Genomic DNA, 21,888 nt, shown 5'->3' on the forward strand with positions numbered 1-21,888 from the left:
TTTGATATTGTATTGATACTTATGACAAAATGGAAACTAACTGGCTAGATTTCTGGTGGGCAGGCTTTAATTAAATAGACAAACCACATAGCATATGCTCATGCCAATTAGATGTGATAAAATGACCTAATGCAATGCAGTGATGTGTGTATTTGATGAGAAAAATGGTTGAGAAGTGAATGAGTGTTGCACAATACTAATGCTCGGAATTAGATGAAATTTATTGAAGTTTGAATAGTTGGATGGACGATAGTATCGTAAAGGCTGAATCGAGTGGCTCAAATGAAGGTTTAGGAGACTTATACTCTAGCTATGCTAGGCTAGACTCTCTTTCTCTAGCTCTCGCTCTCCTTAATAAAGGGATGAGATGACTAGATGACTAAATTCCTAAAGAATGAGGAAACTTTGAAATGGGAGTGAATGCTTGAAATGAGAAAAGAATGAGACTACTTATAGCTAATAAACTCATTTTTCTTACTATTCTTACCAAATTCAAGGGTAAATATATGGTTGGATGGTTTGAATTTGATATTGTCACGCGGCATCATCTTAGTGGTTGGATAGGTTGATAAAATAATAAATTTGGATAAAGAAATGGGCATCAGAATAAATATACATTGTTCGTATATTTACTGTTCATAAAAGGGAGATTTCATATGTTTAGAGGGCGTCTGCTAAAGCTTAGGGGACTAGTTCCAACCTTGGCCCATCTTAGTTATGGCTGTCAATGGGTAGGACTGCAGGTATGAATCAGGATGGTTTGGTCTGACCTTCGACTTGGTTACAAATAGGTTTAGTTGAGTTTGGGCATGGACCCGGTAAAAGTCAGGTCCAAGTAATTTTAATAGTAAAATTATAAATGCTTGATATATATTAACTGGAAAAGGCTTTCTAAGCCACATACATGTAAGAAAGCCCATTGCACACTATGCATGTGTGGAAGTGGAATGTGTCTACGGTCCACACACATCCTTCAGGTCAGCCCAACCATGTAAATCATGGCTCTTATTCGTTCCAAATACAACATGAAACCTAGATTCAAAGATCCAATGGGTGCCATACGTGTACCCGAACCTGATCGGATCTGCATCCAACGAGAAGTAGAACCGGACTATGGAAGACCTGAACCAGCTAAGATAACCCAAGCGGAACCGTAGACAGCCCTAGACCTAGCCCAGACCCCACGTATGTAGGCCCTCCGCGTATTTTAGAGAGAGCCAACTGGAGGAGCGGCATCTGGACCGATTTCAAAATTTTGAATTTTTACCCTCTCTCTCTCTCTCTCTCTCTCTCTCTCAGCTAGCCATGGCCGATCTTTCCATATCAGATCCAGAAGCGGAATTTCTGGCGTCAAAGCAAGAAACTGGAAACGAATGGGAGCTCTACAAAGAGAACGTCAGACCCTTGAAAAGAGGCCGAAACGTTAGCCTCCTCAATCAAGCTCTCAAATCCCAAACCGACAATCTCATCAAGAAATCTCTTCATGAAAATCGCAGGTACATCTCCCTATCTTTCGATCTCTTCAGGTAGATCTAGTGTTGGATACGATGCCTCATTCCACTTTTCTTTTTCTTTTTAAAAAATTTTTAGGAGGTTGATTGAAGCGATCGACGAGTATAAAGGAGACGATCCACTCCAACCCTGGCTCGAGTGAGCATTTCTTCCATTGCGATTTTCTTTTCTGTTTTCTTTTTTCGTACAGCTTGTTTTTGAGAGGAAATTAGGGTATCTGATGTTAGTTTGGTGAAAGTAGTATGGAAACATAGGCTTTGATTAGGTCAAATTAATGCTATTATAGAATATTAGAATGATCTGGGCTTCGTTTTTACAATGGATGGTTTTCTTGGAACTGCTGTGTTCGAATTTTGAGAGCTGTGTGATTGGAATTTTTTCAGTTTTAGACATAGAACTGCTCAAAATTGGTCCTTGAAAAAACTAACTCTTGCATGTGAAATCAGCTCAATTTGTAGATTATTTTTTTTTCTCCGTGATGATGAGGTGTAGTTCATGTAAATTTGCCCTGCACAAATGATATCCATGTACAATGATTGCCGCTGCTGATCTGCAGCAAAAAAGGTGCAGTGATTGGATGATGCAAACATTTGAGAGTGCAAGTTCACATAAAAAAGCTTGGTGTAAGATATGCTATTGGGTTAAGCCCCATTTAGATAAATCTTTGAGCAGATTCTAGGGGTCGTTTGGATGGTGGTAACTGGTTTACGTTGTAAATGGTTTGCTAGTAAATTAATTAAAGGCTGTAAATGATTTACAGCCTGTCTGTTTGGCTTTAAGTTGTAAATGATTTACTAGTAAATCATTTATAGTATTTGGATAGTAAATCATTTACAATATTTGGATAGCCTGTAATGGTAAATGAAATCTGCTTTATAGGCTTTCATTAAAAAAAAATAGAGTTGTTGCCATCTCCTCATTTACTAGTAAATGAAAACTCACATTTTTGCTGGTAAATTAGAAGGGGGCTTTGCTAGTAAATCATTTACAATCAGTAAATGATTTGCTAGTAATTTACCTATGCACTAAATTTAAAATAAATAAATCTGGCTGTTGGGGTGTAAGTGACATACCTGCAAGTGAAAGCATAGCTCAAGCTCATGTTTTCAAGTGGAAGGAAATGCTGCAAGTGACCTACAGTTTTTAATTTTATAGGCATCCAGTGTGGATTACTACAGTGCTTTTCTCTCAATTTTTGAAACTTTTTTTTTTCTTTTTTTTTTTTTTGGAACCACGCTTGCAGGTCCCAATCTTATGGCTAACACAGGCCAGTGGCCTTGATAACCTTGTGATGGCCCACCAAGTATATGGTGTTGATCACCATACACATACACCACATTTACAACTGTGATGTTCTTAGCAACAAACGACATATGAATTTAAAACATATGGATTCTAATGCGAATATGAATATCATACATGAAGATAGGATTTTCAAACAAACCTTTGTTGTTTTAGTAGATTGAACAGATGTGCGAGAGCTATTAGAAAATTCGATCACTATAATGACTGAATTACTTTGATCTGCTGCATGTTTTTGTTGAGTAACACAAGCAATGAAGATGTTAGCATTTACATTTTGTCAAGGCCAATTGCATTACTCATGAAATATAAATACTTTGAAGAACGCTTATGAGATTAAATTTCCTAAAATTTGTTTGGAGACTGCCTGCACTAGACCATATTTCTATTTTCTGTTAGTTTCCAAATACTTCTCATATTCTAGAGAGATTACCATTAGACATGCTGGAAATGTGGATTATTGATTCACACCAGATAGACTGGTTGTAATTGAGTCTAAACTTTGTTTAGCTACTTTGGTCGTGGTTGTTTTTGTCTCTTTTGGCTTTATGATTCTTCCCTTTTTATTTCTGATGCAGTGGGTCTCCCATTGGAGTGATGATAGGGTAACTCGTGTTTCGGCTTCATGCTTGTTCTCTTTCCTTCATCATTAATGAAGTTGGTTATCTCTTCAAAAAGGAAAAAAAAAAAAGACAAAAAAACAAACTGATCTTTCTTCAATGAATCACAATTTCGACCTCACTTTGCTTCCAAGAACACGCTAGAGATAGGTTGCATTTTTTATAGGAAGTTTCTTGTGGGAAGTTGGCATCTTTTTTTCCTTCGTCATTCTAGTGTTGCAATTTACATAAAATTCATTTCTCTTGCAGCCAATCACCATTTGGAGTTCGAATTGCAGTAAATGTTTTAGTTGTAGAATGCTTTCATCTGACAACTAAATTTGGCTTGCATCTTTCTTGTAAAGGTGCATCAAATGGGTGCAGGAGTCTTTCCCATCTGGGGGAGAATGCTCGGGATTGGTTTTGATTTATGAGCAATGTGTACGCACTTTTTGGCATTCAGACCGCTACAAGGATGATCTACGTTACCTGAAAGTTTGGTTGGAATATGTAAGTTTCTTATCAGTGTGTCGGTGTCCTTCCTGATCTTTAGCTATTGTGACCACCAACTATTTATGCTTTGAAGTTTTTTTTTTTTTTTTTTTTTCAATTCTAAACTCAGGCAGACAATTGTGCTGATGCTGAAGTGATATATGGTTTTCTGGATGCAAATCAGATTGGGCAAACTCACTCCATTTATTATATTTCATATGCTTTGCACATGGAGTCTAAGAATAAGTTGAAAAGGGCAGATGAGATTTTCAATCTTGGTATAGCTAGGTAAGCTCCAGAATCAGAACTCCATTCACCTCGTCTTACCCATTCAATATGTTCATGTGGGCGCAACACTTCCATATATTGTTCAAAAACTCACCATTCACTTCGAAATCATAAGAGATTACAGTTAGTTGTCCCAGTGAAATTGATGCTAAAATCTGCCTTTGTCAAACAGTTTGATGAAAATTCGTTAAAAGATTCAGTAGCTAGTAAAATTTAGAAGTTTAGAAAATTCTGTCTGTAACTTGTAATTTGTGGAAAGGGACAGATATATTCCAAGCAGGTAGATATGTGTATATACTGCAAAGAAAATCATCAAATGTTTGATGAGGCAATATCAGGGATGTGATTCAAACCTTAGTTGCATGAACCTTCTACAAGGTGCTGCTCTCACTCATACTTCGGAGTCAAAACTCCCACTCTTTCTAGGCTTATACACTTGCATTGTGAATTGGATTCTTCCAAGTTCCTACACCCAAATCCCTCCACTTCCTATCATGGTTTATGGATCTAATATGCGAACTGCTAAGTTTTGATTTTCACCTTGTAATTTGTACACATGCATGTGCGTTGGCTTTGGACACAGATATGGGGTGTCAGACAGAATTTTAAATAGCATTGCAGCGTAGTGTGTAGCGTCCGCTTTAGCGTAGCGTAACATAGCTAAAACACTATGTAGCATATGCAAATAGCACTAAGTTCTGAGTAGCATACGCTTTAGTGTATGTTACATGTAGTGTACACCATTAAACCACTTTTTAATTTTTAATTTTTTCTTAGCTGTTAGTTCAGCACATGTTTGAAATGGCGGTGGCTCATCCTTGTCACACATGAGACACCACGATACATCAGACCATCCAAATTGTGGGTCTTGTTGAGGATGGGGCATATATTTATAATCACACCCATTGCACAATTGTAACCATCTATTATGAGCATGCAAGTGTACAGTTTGGAAAATCATTACGATTTCAAATGGTGTAAGGCTTACAGCAAATGCTTTCCTTTACAAAATTAATGGTTTGGAAAGAAGGTTTTCAAAGCCCTACAATTCTAACGCGAAAACCCCTCCGGCCCTCAAAATTTCGTCGATTTGATTCTCCCTATCTACCCAACCATTTGAAAAGAGATTTCAGGGGTTTGATCGGCCCTGTGGGAGAATCCTCTGGTTAAAATTCCATGGGCATTGAAGCCCAAATAAAGGAGAAATCAAGATTCCCCCATTTCATGTTCATACGATTGTGGAGCTTGAAATGATCATTTTTCACTTGATTTAAATTAAATATAAATAGAGCCATATTTCTAGCTCTTAATCTCAATTAATTATTTTTATTTTATTTTGATTGATTAAATGATTGATTTAGGATATATTTTGACTTTTTTTTTTTTCCTCTTTTGGAAAATCAATTCCATGTATGTTGTAGAACTTGAGACTGTTTTTATTATTTTCTTGGTGTTTGATACTTTTATTTAGACATTGACAAAAGGCAATTTTCTTATAAACTTATTGATTTGATTTGCCTTGCATATATCTTTTTGGAACATGCGTTTACTTGAAAAATGAATTATTTTTTTCTTATGCCTTTTTTTTTTTTGTTATTTTCATATTTATTATTGTTATTTACCAAATTTTTATTATTTTAATTTTAAAAATAGAAGTACCATGTAACTTACGCTGCACACTATAGTGTAGGATACATGCTATTTAAAACACGGGTAAGACGTGATGAGTTTTAAAAGTCAGCTTCGCTGAGATCTCTGCACAAATATTCTAAATATCAATTAATTTTTTATTTTTTTATTTTTTATATTTGTACTTTAAGTACTTATATGCAATTCCAAAAGATAAATTTAAAACTTAAGATTCATTATTTATGTAAAGAAGTATCCTGAAAATAAAAGATAATAACAATTAAACATAAAGTTATTTGCCCGAACCTCGACCAGAGTGGCAACGCAATACAATTTTCAGAAAAGTGCCATGTCATTGTTACATAGGTTTTCACTAGTTATTTAATATTTTTGGTTCCACACATTGTTGAATCATTTATACTGATGAAGTTCTTGTAGTCATCACATATCAAGAGTCCGACTTCTATTTTCACCAAATATTCCGTAGAAAGCTATTTCTCTCCAATCCTTCCAAAAAAAAAAGAAAAAGAAAAAAAGATGAAGCTATTTCTCTCCATGTTTCAGGCCTATAGTACAGTGATAAATTGTTTTCCCGTGTTGTCTTATTTTTCCCATGTAACTTTTCATATCTTAGGAAGGCACAACCAATGGAAAAGTTAGAAGCAGCTTACAAGAAATTTCTTGCACACTCAACAGGAAGATGCAAAGCTGCTGAAGTATGACATTTAACACTTCAGAGCTTCATTTCATTCTGAATATGGAACTATAGAGCATGCATTCACTCTCTTATATCATTTGAATTTATAGGATGAGCCAATGGATAATCACTTACCAGTTCGAAGTTTTGGAACTGTCTTGACTGCTGCAGAAGCTCGTAAGTTCTCTTATAATTTTCATCCTCTTATAACTGTCAAATACTTAGGTTATTGTCAATGTGGCAGGAAGGCAGACTGCTGAGACATCTGGTCTGGCAAGAAAAAGAACAAAGCTACAAAGGCAAGTATCTAGATTTTTTTTACTAGAAAGCGAAGGATTTAACAAATCAGATTTGCATTCTATTACATTTTCTGTTACTTGAATTGTTGAATGGCTAATCAAGGCTGGCAAATTATAGTTTCTAGGATAAGTTTGTGGCAAAGCTGCAAAATTGTAGCACCTTTTACTCTCAGAATTGGATATTTTCTAGTTGATTGTTATTTTTAAATATAATTGAAATAATGTATCTGAGTGCTAAAAAAAACCGCCCTGTCAAATTATACCAAATAAGACCAAACAAAATAAAATGGGCACCTTTGTTTATATGAAACTCATCAAGTACAAAAATAAAAAAAATAAAAAAATCTGGCCCACCTCAGTGTTTTGTTTTGTTTTTCTTTGAAGGATATGCCCTACCGTAGCTTTTGCAGCTCAGTTGAGTACTTTGCAAGTTTGAGTCAACTCAGGCTGAAGATTTGAGCCTGTATTGAGCTTCCAAACTTGGTTTTTCACATTGATGCTTCATGTCTATAGAGTAACCAATTAACAGTATCCATGTCAACATGGCCTGAAATTTGTTATTACACCTTTGATTGCAGTGGATAGTTTGTGTTGACTTCTTTTTCTTTTTGTAGGGTTGCTACTAACACGCCACTTTCCGTCTACAAGGATGAAAGCCCTCAAATTGCCACAAGGAATCAACCAGAGTCAATGAAGGGTGATGCCAGATCTTGGCATACTCTTGGAAGCCGAGTAGAGAGAAATAAAGAAAATTCTGCCATCCCTTCCAAATGGACATCAACTAAGGTTTATGTTTATGTTTTTTTTCTTTTCTTTTCTTTTTGTCACTGTTGCTTGCCATATTTGTTTTTCCTCCTCTGCAGAAACTCACTTCTAACATAAGCTGTTGCATTTGTTTCTTTTGATAGATTCCTCAGCGTGTTGGGTTTAGAACACGACCAGCACCTTCCAGCAGTTGTGTTGAGGTGTTTGTCGACGATGAATGTGCAGAGTAAGTAACCTGCAATCTTCAATGGATGTGATTGTGCATGTGATGTAAATTCTATTGTTTAATAAGAATTTGTGCCCCAAGCTTTATCAGCGCCTTTCCAAGTTGATTCAATATGGACAAATCTAGAACCCAGTCAAGTAGGTAACTTCGTCTCTTTCTCTAAATCGTGAGAAACCTTCTATTGATTAATCAATTCAAAAGACTCGCCAAATTGACTGGATCATGACTAGGACTGACTTGGTTTCTTTAATGCTTCCCGTGAATTGCTAGATAGTCAGAGCTCATTGTTAGGGAATGGAGCAAAATGCAAGTACTCTAACTAATTCAGTCCTAAAATTTTTTGTTTGTAATGAGAATGTACTACTTATGTTCATTAACATAATTCCTTATGAGTGTTCTTGTTCCAAAAATAAAGTTCACATCTGATTTTCATGTACCGAGTGGCGACTGATACATTTCATTTGAGTTCATTATCAAAATGTAGTTTGTTGACATGCAGGATTCTATACATGGTGCCCATGGTTATGTGGTTCATACTGTTAATCTTATCAGCCCTAAGTTGAATGACTAGTCACTGAAACCTCCCAGATTGAAGTCTAATCCTCTGACATTTGTCCACTATTCTGTTGAATACTTGAATTAGTGGTAGATTGTCTCTCTGTATGCAGATGCGTTTGAAGTGCTGGGGTCTTCTGAGAATTCTGGGGTATCTGCCATGCACATCAGGACAATCAGATCCCCAGTTTTGACTACCAAACCTTGGGTTCCATTTGTATGGGATCCTGCGTGTAAGCAGATGAGACATTGCTGATGACACCTACAATTCCTCTAAACATGAAATACCTCCCCGCTTTTTTTTGGGGTGAAATATGAACACCTCCTTCCATTTTTTTAAAATAAGGAGAGAGAGAGAGAGAGAGAGAGAGAGAGAGAGAGAGAGAGAGAGAGAGAGAGAGAGAGAGGTGAGGTGAGGTGAGGTGGAGGTGAGGTGAGGTGATGTGATGTGAGGCGATGTGAGAAATAAGGACTGGAAAAAGCAAACAGATGAGGGATTTCAGAAGAATATATGCTTAAAGAGGAAATCTTTGATACCCTTGCAGTGTGTGATGGATGGTATTCAGGCACCAAGAGATTGTACATGTGAACATACAACTGACCAAATTATGTCCCAGTTTAAATGTATCATATACCAAATATTAAACCTATTTGATTAGATGGTTGAAATGAAAATTTATACAATGGTCCTATTTTAGCAAACAAGCGTCTACAAATTAGCTGTTCGGATTGTTCAACTGACCTGATATACTGGTTGTGACTCTGTTGCAGTCCTATTTTTCTCTTAATATATGCCATGTGTACAATTTCTTAGTGCCTGTGTGTCAGATATCATATGCTGACAGAGTATCAAATAACTCTCCATAGATAAATAACAAAACTAACAAATAATTGCTGTCTAGTAAATACCATAGCAAAATCAGGAATTATGACGGCCTCCTACGGCACAATTGCAAAATTCTAATGCATTTTGCTGTCTTGCTCATGGACTTTTTTCCTCTTCTACTTTATTATGCTCAGATTACTGTCAGGGGTTAACAACAAAGAATGTGTGGACCCTTCGATACTGCAGCTAAGACGAGGGGACAACCAAAACCTCAAAAAGTATGCAATATCTACATTTGTCTCCCGAATACTCTGCTATGAGATTTGCTAGCTCCACATGCATCATTCACATACACAGCATACCTGGCATGAGTGCAACATGTTAGCCATGCATGAAGCGGATGGCTCCCTGCAGATAATCTTGTGCAAAAATAGACCAGTCCATTCATCAGGCGCGCTACCCTCGTAAAATGATGGACAGTTCTGAAGTACTTGTCAACAGTCCACATTCATTGTGCTCAGCGGGCCTGCCTGATTAGCAGGTGTGCCTGTTATTGTCCCAGTTCATTTTCATGGTGGGGCCCAGCTTATGCACGGATTATACATCCCACTTGTGTTCCAGGTTGGCATGTCCGGTGTGTGGGTGGGGAGAGTGGTTAATGTGGGGTTGGCAAACCTCTTATGCTATTACATAACTGATGAAACTCTTCTTGTCTTGACATGAGCAGAGAAACAGAGCTGCTGAAAGAAAACCCGCTTCGCAATTTTCCTCCAAGTAGTCTTCCCAGGTGATATATTTTTGTATGTTTTATAGCACCTTAGGTGAGCTTCCATCTCTAAAGCTTCTCTGACTCAATTATGTGTTTGGTTGTTGTTGTAAACTATACTTCAGCGTCTGCTCTCCATTTTTCTAATGCTGGAATGTTGATTGAAGAAACAGAAATTTGAGACAATCTTTGGTGGTACTTGTCTATTTACAAATTTTTTTGGTAACCTCCATTGTTGCTCTAATTTGGCCCAATGGTTGGATAGGCTGGAACCATTGCCATGTGCACAAATAGATGGTCCCAACATTCATTGCCTCAAGCCCCTTTTTTGATGATTCACTACACACTCTTCTTACCTAAGTGTTGTATCTGCTTCATTTTTTGTCTCACGCTTCAAAATATTGTAGTAAAATAGATGAACAGAATGGATATATCATATTCATTACCGTACCATTCAAAAATTAAAAGTATCTCTTTCAAACTAGTTTCAATGGCACAAATACCTATGAATTTTCAAACACGGCAAACCGTAATAATTACCTGTTTCCAGTGTATTTTCACTGGCTTTGAAAAAACAAACAGGCCATTACAGTTTCTTAGGTCATGAATAGAAAATTGTGATTTTTATGTCAATTTGACTTCTGAGGCAGGGTCCGTGCACCACTGGATGCAAGTTGCAACCAAGGGATGCAACTCGGGTGGGTTGGGCCCAATCTAATGTTAAGACCCAAGGCTCAAGCCTAGCACGGATCTAGCATCACAGGCCCAAGCCTAACCTAACTTTTTTGTTGGGCCTAGGCCCAACCTGATCGGATCCAGCCTGAAAATTGATATAAAACTCTATTTTTTCTTGGATTTTTCTAATCTATCTGTTTATCAATTGGTTAAACATGCATAAGGAAATAAACATTTTAGAAAAATGAAACCAATGGTTATTTGTAAGATATGTACAAATAAAGTTGGGCAGGGTTGGGGTCAGGCTAAAATTACTTGAGCCAAGCCCGACCCGAAAATTAATCAGGCCATGCATACGAGGTCTAAGCCTGATCTAACGGACCTACCTAGAAGGTCCAAGACCAGTCGACGGCTGGGTCAGACTCATTGGATTGGGTGGGCTCAAGGCCCATTGCCACCCATAATTGGGTTCGACTGAGGGTCAACGTTAGCCCAACCCGAACCCCACTGGAATTCCAACTTGACGTTCCCAACCTAAAGCCCTCTGCACTCTTGACCCAAATGCATTTATTTATTACCTACACCGACCTAACCTGATCCTAATTTACTTGACCTGAACCAACCTGAGGACCTGCACAACCCGACCCTAACTTGGGTTCCAGTTGATCCAAACCCAAGTTGCAATAGCCTTAATTACAACAGGCCACTGCCATAGCTTATGATATGGACCAACACAGCCGCATGCACCACTGTTTCAACTATAGTGGTGAGTCGTTATGACCCTACAAGTGTTTTTCTCTGGCTCCAGTCTGCAGCCTTTCTTCCCAACATCACCCCAGAGAATGTCCATGGAAAGAGATCCTACCATCTCTCTCATTGATCGGTTGGGGCCCACCATGTGTGGTTTGTGTGTGGGTGGGTGCGAGTAAAAAAAAAACGAGGTCTGCATGTCCTTATGATCATGCTGATGGCAAATACACATCATAGTGACCCTAGGAAGGTTCCAATGGTGGGTGTCATTATCCCTACTGTTTCTTGTGATGTGCTTTACTTGAATTTTCAATCTGCCTTATTTTTGGGACCGTGCCCTAAAATGATATGGCAAAATAAACTGTGGCATAGATAAAACACACACTTCAAAATGACCCTGCTGAGTCGAGTCACTGGGTCTCCAGTCAACATCCACCTTGTGAATACCATGCGGACACCAATCATCAAACGGTAGTCATTCAATACCACCATTGGGAGCAAAGCATGGTACAAGAATCATGTCAATCAGATAACCCTAACCCTTAATATGACCAATTTATTAGAATCATGGAATAAACTATTCCTTTGGAATCATAAACAACATAGCAGGATATATTGGATATGTTTCAAAATAATGATTAAGACTTATTTTGTTTTTCTGCTTAATTTTGATTGTCTATTTTTTATTCTATTTATCAAATGTCTAGGATTTATTAGTTTTGGCCTGATTTTTGTACTTTGGCTTGTCCTTTGTTGTATAAAAGAATAGACAGTTCATGTTAATTAGACATTCAGGTGTGAATTAAAAGATTTAGAAGTGTTGCTAACAATACCCAATAAAATAATTAATAACTAAAGGAGAAATGTGCATTTCAAAAGTTTCATCTACAACTTGGGCCAGGTAGCAAAATGTGGCCCTTATGATATCTCTTGCTATCCATCACACTTAAAATATTCTCCAACATCGGTATCCTTTCCCTATGGCCCATATAAGGTGGGTCCCTTTATCTTAACACTCATGTGGTGGGCGTGGGGCACACCAGCAAAGTGCTTACTTTGATAAAAAGAAAATAACGGTTCTTGACATGTAACACCCTTTCGGTTTGCTAGATGTTTTAAAAAAAAACTCTCATGTCCTTTTAGTAAGGGAATGGATCCTTTGTTTGTGTTAAATAGAAATTTTCTGTTATACTGCATTGTGGTGGGGCCACATTGTCACTATCAGCATTTTAGCCTATCCACTGTGAGGTAGCTACTGATAGTTCTCTGTGGGCCCCGACATGATGTGTGCATCCTATCCATGCCATCCATTCATTTTTTATGACTATTCTCTGTTGTCATCCCTAAACTTAGGCAGATCCAAATCTCATATGTACCACACCACAATAAAGAGTGGTGATCACATTTAAAATCTTCTTATAGGCCACAAAAGTTTTCAATTAAGCTTATAATTGTGTTTTCTCCTCATCTAGGGGTGCGTGACCTAATCAACAGGTTGGATGCAGATAAACATTACACTAAACCCTACGAAGTTTTTAATGGTTGGCATTCAATCTCCATTGTTTTCTTGTGGTGTGGTCCACTCGGGATTTGGATCTCCCTCACTTTTGATATTATGCTCTATAATGATATGGAAAAATAGATGGCTGGCTCCGATAACACACACACATATATGGGAAAAGGTTCTATATGGTCGAGCTCATGGGAACTTCCCAAGAGATCGAACAGTGTGGGCCCACTGTGATGCGTGTCAACCATCAAAACTATGCATTTGATGGGTGCCCTTTAAATTATGGGATATCCCAAAAATCAGCAGTATACGGAACTCAGGTGGGCTATACCATCTAAAATTATGTGAAGAGATGCCTAAAACATATAAAAGCACTTGGTGGGGCCCACTTGAAATTTGGATGCATCTGAAACTTGGTCTAACCCCTGATCCAAGTGGGACACACATAATGGATGGGCTGGATTTGTGAACCACATCTCAGTGGGCCCAACAAATGATTATGAATGTTTTAATGGAGGGTAACCCCTCTCAAGTTTTGTTTGTGGTGTGGCCCACATAAGTCACGTGTTGACTTGATTTTTAAGCCCCAGGCCCACCATGGAATGGTGCATCTGACTAATGGGGTAGGATGTTCAACACACATCATGGTGAGCCCACACAGCTCGATCTCATGGGAAGTTCCCATGAGCTCAATCGTATTGAACCTTTTCCATATATATATATATATATATGGAAAAGGTACCATGCGCTCGACCTCATGAGTCTTTCCCATGAGGTCGAGCTGTGTGGGCCCCATCTTGAAGCGTTTTGAACATCTAACCCATCAGTCAGATGCACCATTCCATCATGGGCCTAGGCCTCAAAAATCAAGTCAATCTGTGACTTGTGTGGGCCACACTACATATAGAAGTGGGGAGGGGCCGTGCACCATTAAAACATTCATAATCAGTTTTTTAAGCCTATCGAGATGTGGTTTGCAAATCCAGCCCATTCATTATGTGTGTCACACTTGCATAAGTGTTAAGACCAAGTTTAAGCAGCATTCAAAACTTAGGTGCGTCCCACCAAGTGCTTTTATATGTTTTAACGGTGTTTCACATGATTTTAGATGGTATGGCCCACCTAAGTTCCGTATATGGTTGATTTTTGGAATATCCCATAATTTAGAAGATACCCATCAAATACACGGTGTTGATGGTCAACATGCATTACGGTGGGGCCCACACAGCTCGACCTCACGGGAGCTAATAGTGAGGTCGAGTCGCATGGTACCTTTTCCCTTTTTAAGTATATCTTGATAATATCATTTAATATATATATATATATATAGGGAAACGCTCACCTGCGAACCGGTTCGTACGTACTACGTACGAACTTTTTTGAGAACCTATCATACGTGATGTGGATCCAAAATCTGAACCGTTCATGTGAAGCAGCACCTCCTGAAACCCCCAGGGCCCAAGTTTTACTTTGATCTCAAACTTTGATGGGCCATGAAAAATGAAAACAGTTTCCTCCCTTGATTTGCATTTTTCTTTGCTATGGCCCACTGGAATATTAGATCGGGGTGAAAATTTGCACTATGAGGTTTTATGGGATTCCGCATCACATGGACCGTTCAGATTAGACACCCATGGCACGTGTACAAAGGTGCGCATGTGTCAGTACCCACCTTGTTACCGATGCTGCGTCCATTTAATGCTAATGCAGCTATCTGCGGGGCCCACGTAGCATTGTCAGTACCCACCTTGCTACCGATGCTGCGTCCATTTAATGCTAATGCAGCACTCAGTGATGACGTGGCCCACTCACGCATGAAACAGGAAATCCCTATTTATCATAAACAATAGATCCGAACTCATTTACTAATATCATTTTATTTTTTTTCCAATACAATCTTAAAAACACCTCGTCTTTTGACTTTTGTCAGAGTTCACGATCAATAACATAATTGATTATTAGCTTTAATTAATGACCACATGAGATGAGAGATTTTTATTTTGGAAGAGATGCAAGCAGCTGGCTACGTAAACTCCGACACGAGCACATGATCTAGACCGTCCAATGATGGACCATTCACAACATTCGATTTCAAATGTTTAAATGTGGATCAAAATTGCCGAAAGGGTGTTGGTAACCTTTTCATTTTTTTTAGGTGTATAATGAAAATTTCTCCGTACTTACCAAATAAAGGGCAAATTTATCATTGGACAGTCCTGTTTAAAAGTCAACACCAACGACGAATGTAAAAATAGGAAGCTGTTATTTGGCAATACCAAAAAGAGGGGGTTACTTGGAGTATAGCAAACAGTGAGGGTGATAAATGTCAAAACTCGAAAAATATAGAAAAGAGAAGCCACTCCCCACTCAACCGACCACCAATGGCGAAACCCTAAATCTCCCTCCCTCTCTCTCTCTCTCTCTCTCTCTCTCTCTCAATCTAGGGTTTCTTCTCTTTCCCGAAACCCTAGCGCCTCTCGGGATTTCAAAACCTAGGGTTTCTAAAAATCGCCAAGTTCTTGCAATCTAAGGTTTCGTTTCGTCGAAGAGCTAGTTAGCTAGGGTTTTCTGAGAGGCATGGCGGAGCACCTAGCGTCGATCTTCGGTACGGAGAAGGACCGTGTGAATTGCCCTTTCTACTTCAAGATCGGTGCTTGCAGGCACGGGGACCGCTGCTCCCGCCTCCACAATCGGCCCACCATCAGCCCCACCATTCTTCTGTCCAACATGTACCAACGGCCAGATATGATCACGCCGGGCCTCGATCCTCAGGGCCAGGCCATCGATCCCCGCAAGATCCAGGAGCATTTCGAGGACTTCTATGAGGACATCTTCGAGGAGCTCTCCAAGTTCGGCGAGATTGAGAGCCTCAACATCTGCGACAACCTCGCTGATCACATGGTCGGCAACGTTTACGTCCAGTTCAAGGAGGAGGACCAGGCCGCCGCCGCTGTCCAGGCCCTCCAGGGCCGCTTCTACTCCGGCCGCCCCATTATTGTCGATTTCTCCCCCGTCACTGACTTCCGCGAGGCCACGTGCCGCCAGTTCGAGGAGAACAGCTGCAACCGTGGCGGGTACTGCAACTTCATGCACGTAAAGCAGATTGGCCGGGAGCTGAGGAGGAAGCTCTTCGGGAGGTACCGGAGGTCGAGGGGGAGCAGGAGCCGGAGCCGGAGCTCGAGCCCGCAGCATCACCGGAGGGACTCGGATCGGCGGGGTGGGGATTTCCGGGATCGTGGCGGGGATTACCGTGGGAATGGGAGGAGGGGCGGGGGCCGGCATGGGAGACATGAGGGCGATGGTGGGAGACGGAGGCATGGGAGCCCGAGGCGGGCCAGGAGTCCCATTAGAGAAGGGAGTGAAGAACGAAGGGCTAGAATTGAACAGTGGAATAGGGAAAAAGAGCAAAATCAATGATGGGCATGGGTTTCTTTTGGTTCTTTTGTTGGGAGTTTGTGTTTACAAAGGACTCGTTGCGGATTGTAGCTGGTTTCGGTATTGTTCTGCTCATCCCTGGTAATTATCTGTGGCTTAAAATATCTTCCATGTGCTTTTCAAGCATTGAAAATGTTGTTTTTTTTTTTTTTTTTTCAGCAGACGAATGAGCATTTTGATGTCTGATATTTTGCACTGTTCTTGTTAGGTTATTAGCATCAGGCTACAGAATGATTATTGAAGGTTTTTCAGGTCTTGTTGATCTTATTTTATGCTTTCATAGCCAGTTAATGTTTTTTCATATGTTTATTCAGTTAAAATAGCTTTGCCTTTTGGTAATCATGTAGGTGGCTGCCTGTTTTTTCATGAATGTTCATTGCTGCCATTTGCCCACCATCCTGTTTCTGCTTTAACTTGTAGGAAAATGTGGCAATTGATGAAGAGAAATTGGAGTTACTCTCAAAACAATCTCTGATATAAAAGTTTGTTGGGATAATCAAAGCTATTACTATGAAAAGCTAGGAGAATAAATTTTAATTGCTTTATGGTAAAATCCATATCCATGGGTGCCTGTTGTTCTGTAGGAATTGCTTATTGGTTCAAAATATATAGTGATGTGCACATATCGATTCCATGTGGAAGCCGAACTCGTCTTTATCTTCCCCACCTAAGTTGTCTAAATTGAAATGGCTATAAAAAAGAGGATCATTATACTGGCACTCTAGAAATACGTTGAATTGTGTTCTGATGACAACAAATGAAACTTTGTACTGCCGCTAGTGACATCCTTACATATGAGGCCATACACCTAGTTGCTATGCCTACCTTCAAATTCTTTTCAAAAGAAAGGGCCCTCGTCTCATTCTTACATTCAGCTACTACATCAATTTTGTTGCGGTCACTGTTTTTGTCATTTTCAGTATCCACTTGTTAAAATCCAGGTCTTTATGAACTAGTTGGAGCCGTGGTTGATGCTCCCACTATGTTCTATGACCATAATCACACACACATTTGCCGCTTAACTAATGGTATGTGCAGAAGAGGAAATGGAGGCCATGTTGAGGAATTCCATGATATTATATGATTATATGTATATATTAATTTTATGCATTTGGCAATTAACTAATGACAGGAACAGAAAACCTAATCTTGATGATACAAAACAATAGTTCCTCTTTCATCACTTATCTGTAAGGAGGGCTGCGTCAGTTTAGCAGCATCCACTTCTTTACTTCTCTTTCTTCATATTCTTTTCCTTCTTTTTTTCTCCTCTCTTTTTTTATTTTTTCTTTCTCACAACTGTTCATAACAGTGTGCAATTTATTTCTCCCCTCACAATCTCTCTCACCATCACCATGATCAGAAGTCCACCATCTCAAAACTATTCAAAACCATCTATCATGTATCTCTCTTCCTTCTAAAGTCTTTTCTAAACCGATCCTACACTCTTCTTCTGATGCTAAGAAGTGAAGAAGTGGGTGCTGCTATACCTTGCCCTCCTTGCAGAGGAGTGAAGAACGGCTGTTTTCATGTATCTCTCTTCCTTCTAAAGTCTTTTCTAAACCGATCCTACACTCTTCTTCTGATGCTAAGAAGTGAAGAAGTGGTTGCTGGTAAACCTTGCCCTCCTTTCAGAGGAGTGAAGACCGGCTGTTTTCTTTGCATCAACAGGTCCTCTCTCTCACTCTCTCTCTCTACTGAAGACAAAAATCAGGGATGATTTGTAAAACAAATCCATCTCTTCATTGGGTGGGTCTAAAATGTAGATTGACTAGTACCAATAGGGGCGTGCATTGGTTACCTCAGTCTTGACGAGTGGTTAGGCCTGATATATGCATTAGATGATCAGTGTCTGGATTCGAGGAACATGTGCCTACATGGCAAATCTATGTGACATACATGCCATTCTTAATTTTGTAACACACATACGTATGCATTTGTCTGGATTCATCCAACATGTTGAATGCTTTGCTCAACATTTTATACAAACCATCCATTATCTGACACACATGGTCTACATGATATGGTGATCAGCTTGATTTTGGGAATCCTTTAAATTGAACCTGTAGCATTGCTATATTTCTCTTAGTAGCCATTTATACAAAAAGGATTTTCTTATGTGTGCATGTCAAATGCCGAAGTAGTCGCCCATCCTTTTGTTTAGTGTCCATTTGCTCATCAAATATGGAGCGCATTTTAAAGGAGTGTTCACATTTCCTGGGCTATGCCGGGGTTAGTTGGTGGTCTTCTTTTGGCTTGGCATGATGTAGGAATTAAGAAGCAGGATAGGGATATTTGGAGCCTTAGTCTTCCAGCGTGCCTTTGGGCGATATGCGAGGAAAGAAACAGGTGGTGTTTCTGAAATGCTAGTAGCAATGTAGAGCGGGTGTGACCAAGGGCAATGAACTTTGTAATTGAATGGGCCTCTAGTATTGAAGGACTTAAAGATTGTTCTTTTCCATTCTAGTTTGTTATTAGCTTGCGCCATCTCAGTGCTCCTCTTAATAAAATCTTTGTTACCTTAAAAAAAGGATTATTTTATCAAGTATAGAAGTTTTCCTGTCACTCACAGTTCATTGATCTGAAGAAAACAAAACATTCTTAGCCCCTCATTATTACCCACGTTATCTTGTGTTTTTTGTTCATTTCTCGTGAAGTCTAATGCGCTTTTTTGGTTTACATAATATATCTTCTTTTCCTTTGTGGCACTACATGTCTGTACAGTATCTAGGTACTGTGGCCCACCTGATGAAACTACCTTTGCAATAGAGTCCTATCTCACTTGACTATTAGGTTTTTTCTCGAGCTGGAAGGTGGAACAGAGTCATAACCCGCTCCTGTAGTACAAAAAATGATTGGGGTAAGTATATCATGCCCTAGCTCAATGATTTTTTTAACTTTTTTTTTTTCCCCTTCTTCCAGGTGTTTCAGGTCTAGTCTAGTTGAACGTAATACCTAAAGCTTCTTAACTGGTTTCAGAGGTGTGCTATGTTATGTTTCTTTAATGTCATTACAGATAAATTGGGTGAGGCCTATGGGGGGATCTTAAGGTTATAGGTTTCACCTGGCCCATCTTTTGGTCTCGGGTGCCGGGGACTTAGGGCTGGCAGCCTGGCACATAGTTGTGTGCATATTGTGCCCTTAGGTCCCGTTTGGATGCAGGAAAAGTTTTTGCCCCTGATAGGCTGTCTTGTGTACTGTCCCATAGCATGTAAGGACATTCCATCTGCATGTTTGTCAAACACCCTGGAAGTCTGGAATAGGGAAGGATCTAGCAATGTTGCTCATGTGTGCATGGAAAATGTTGCACATGTGCACCATTTGTAGATTGATGGTGGCGCAAGTGAGGAGTGGTTGATAGATGATGGCATGTGCTGCATGTGTGCATTTACATGGACACATACAACTTGTGGGCGCTTGAAGGTTGATGGTGGCACATGTGATATGTGTTTATAAAACAACCTATGTCATGCACATGCCTTGATGAACCACTATCCAACATGCATCCTCAGTCCATTCAACCTTTTTTATTTGGATTTCAAGGATACGCTGTCAGTCCTTCCCCAATCACCCGAGCAAATATGGGTGTTGAGATAGAGCTCCCATGGCTAGTTGCCCTGTATATCTTTTATGGGACAATTTTTTTGGCATCCAAATAGGTGCCGAAAGTTACCCCAGACTCCCATAGGCGGGCAGGAAGGACAGCTGATGAGGAACGCACAGGGACTAGGAAAATTAGAAAATGACATCATATATGCGCTGGATTTTTATTTTTTTTAAAAAAAAGAAAAAACAGAGAGAGAGTGAGAAATGCTATTGTGCAGAGTGCATTACGAAAGGCCTATGCATCTCATGTCAGACGTGTGTGATTGGGACTGTTGATCTGATGGGCCACCACACAAACAAAGCAGGTTGATTGGACTGTGGCAACCATTCAGTCAGAGAATCATGAAGAAAGATGCTTGGCGCTATGTGACCAAAATGCTGAATTTGAAACGGGAGATGGTTGAATTTTTTATATTTTGGAGTTAGTTATATAACGCCTTGCCTTTGCTAATTTTTTGTTTTTATTGTACATTGTGGTGGAGTTTGAGCCATTGAGGTTGTTTTATGACAGAGAGACCCCACAACCTTTTAACTTGTGGTGTACAAGAACAGGAAACCCCATTGCTGATGCCGCATGGACTACTGAATTCAAGCTTCATGGAATGATAGTAACTGTTCGTGCTCCTAGCACTGGATCTGCACTTGGCCCTGCAACTGGCAGATTTTTCCCGTTGAATTTTGAGTGTTGATTAAGGGTCATTTTGGGCAGGAAATCCCCATAACTAGGATTTTAGGGTTAATACCGACTTTTGAGGATTTCCTTAACGTAGTCTATAAGCTTTAGCCATGCATTTTATATTCCAACGATTGGATCAGTTTAGGTTTTGAGTTTTGGGCTGTGGTGGACAATTGAATTTGCATGAATGACACATTTAATCAGGCTGGTCCACCTCCACTCACAAAGAATCCTCCTCCTGTGGATTATTCATCTGTCGGGCTATAGTCAGCTCATTCTAGCTGCTGTTGTGATGACCTTTGGCCCCTTGAATGAGTGACGTCTGGACCTTTTTGCAGTTCTCGCAAGCAGAATAACAAACCGGTGTGATTTTGCTAGAGAGCCCAGCAAGTGAACGCTTGGTTCTCATACATGCGCCACGTGTAAGGCCACTGAATTTGGAGGTCATGCAAGAGAAGAAACAAATATTGTGGCTTTGACGATGATCTACCACCTGATTTGTCTTCCCTGTAGATTGGACGGCTTGGATCTTCAAGTCCGACCAATAGGTTTTTCGGAAAATTGTCTGGCCCCTGGTAGGGGTTCATCACATGAAAATTTAGATAATTTGAAATTGGCCCCACTGCGACCAACGGAAAACGCCGGAACCTCTTTTATCTGAGTGAACTCCGTTGGGCCCACGGTGAATGTATCTGTTTTGCCAGTTCATTTTAGGGGTTGAGCTGTGTAATTAGTTACTCAGTATATGCTTATCCGCTTCCAAAAACCCGGACATTTATCTTGCCAAGGGAATGTACTCGCACATTAAAAAAATAATAATAATAATAATAATAATAACCTTAAAAATAGAAACTTAGGCTGTCCATGGGGATTAATGTTTACACCCCACCACTATAACCTGGCATGAAAATTATCGGATGGGTTGTACCATGGCAATAAAAGGGCAACTGATGCTGCTGCTGTTAATCAACATGACGCATATGGCCCACTTAATGAATGGATGAGCCTGATATTTGTAAAGGATGACCTTCATGGTAGGGCCTGCCTGTTTCGTGGTACAAATCTCCTATATTACCCGCGTGGACCGGGAAAAAAAAAAAAGCAGATGCAAGAAAAGTAAGTTCGAATATAGAAAGCTTACACTAGTTTCTTCCGTTTAGTTTGGTGCGAGGTTTTCCCATGAAAATGTTCGAAGCAACCATCAAGTACCCAGGGCTCCCTCCCAACCTTCAACAGCCTTTCAGAAATAAATTCATATCCACATTTCTAGAAATTGAAAT

The 21,888-nt window shown here is 39.6% G+C and overlaps 2 protein-coding genes across 6 annotated transcripts; both read left to right on the forward strand.

The window, feature by feature from the left end:
- Positions 1–1,305: 1,305 nt before the first annotated feature.
- On the forward strand, positions 1,306–10,142 carry LOC131222332 (mitotic spindle checkpoint protein BUBR1). The gene is made up of 11 exons (XM_058217357.1): positions 1,306–1,496; positions 1,591–1,650; positions 3,779–3,923; positions 4,036–4,193; positions 6,457–6,538; positions 6,630–6,700; positions 6,768–6,830; positions 7,448–7,604; positions 7,727–7,809; positions 9,385–9,468; positions 9,918–10,142. Exons 1-11 carry the CDS (start codon positions 1,306–1,308, stop codon positions 9,979–9,981), a joined length of 1,158 nt encoding a protein of 385 aa, XP_058073340.1. The 3' UTR covers positions 9,982–10,142.
- A 5,115-nt stretch (positions 10,143–15,257) lies between these two features.
- Positions 15,258–20,760, forward strand: LOC131222334 (splicing factor U2af small subunit B). Of its 5 annotated transcripts, XM_058217362.1 has the most exons (3): positions 15,258–16,407; positions 19,249–19,307; positions 19,986–20,093. In XM_058217362.1, exon 1 carries the CDS (start codon positions 15,469–15,471, stop codon positions 16,306–16,308), a length of 840 nt encoding a protein of 279 aa, XP_058073345.1. In that variant the 5' UTR covers positions 15,258–15,468; the 3' UTR covers positions 16,309–16,407; positions 19,249–19,307; positions 19,986–20,093. The 5 variants fall into 5 exon arrangements, with proteins under 5 accessions (XP_058073345.1, XP_058073346.1, XP_058073343.1 ...); XM_058217363.1 differs by lacking the exons at positions 19,249–19,307; positions 19,986–20,093 and adding an exon at positions 20,444–20,760; XM_058217360.1 differs by lacking the exons at positions 19,249–19,307; positions 19,986–20,093 and adding an exon at positions 19,051–19,239.
- The last annotated feature ends 1,128 nt before the right edge of the window (positions 20,761–21,888 follow it).

Source organism: Magnolia sinica, chromosome 13 (genome assembly GCF_029962835.1).
Source record: "Magnolia sinica isolate HGM2019 chromosome 13, MsV1, whole genome shotgun sequence".
NCBI classification, from domain to species: Eukaryota; Viridiplantae; Streptophyta; class Magnoliopsida; order Magnoliales; family Magnoliaceae; genus Magnolia; species Magnolia sinica.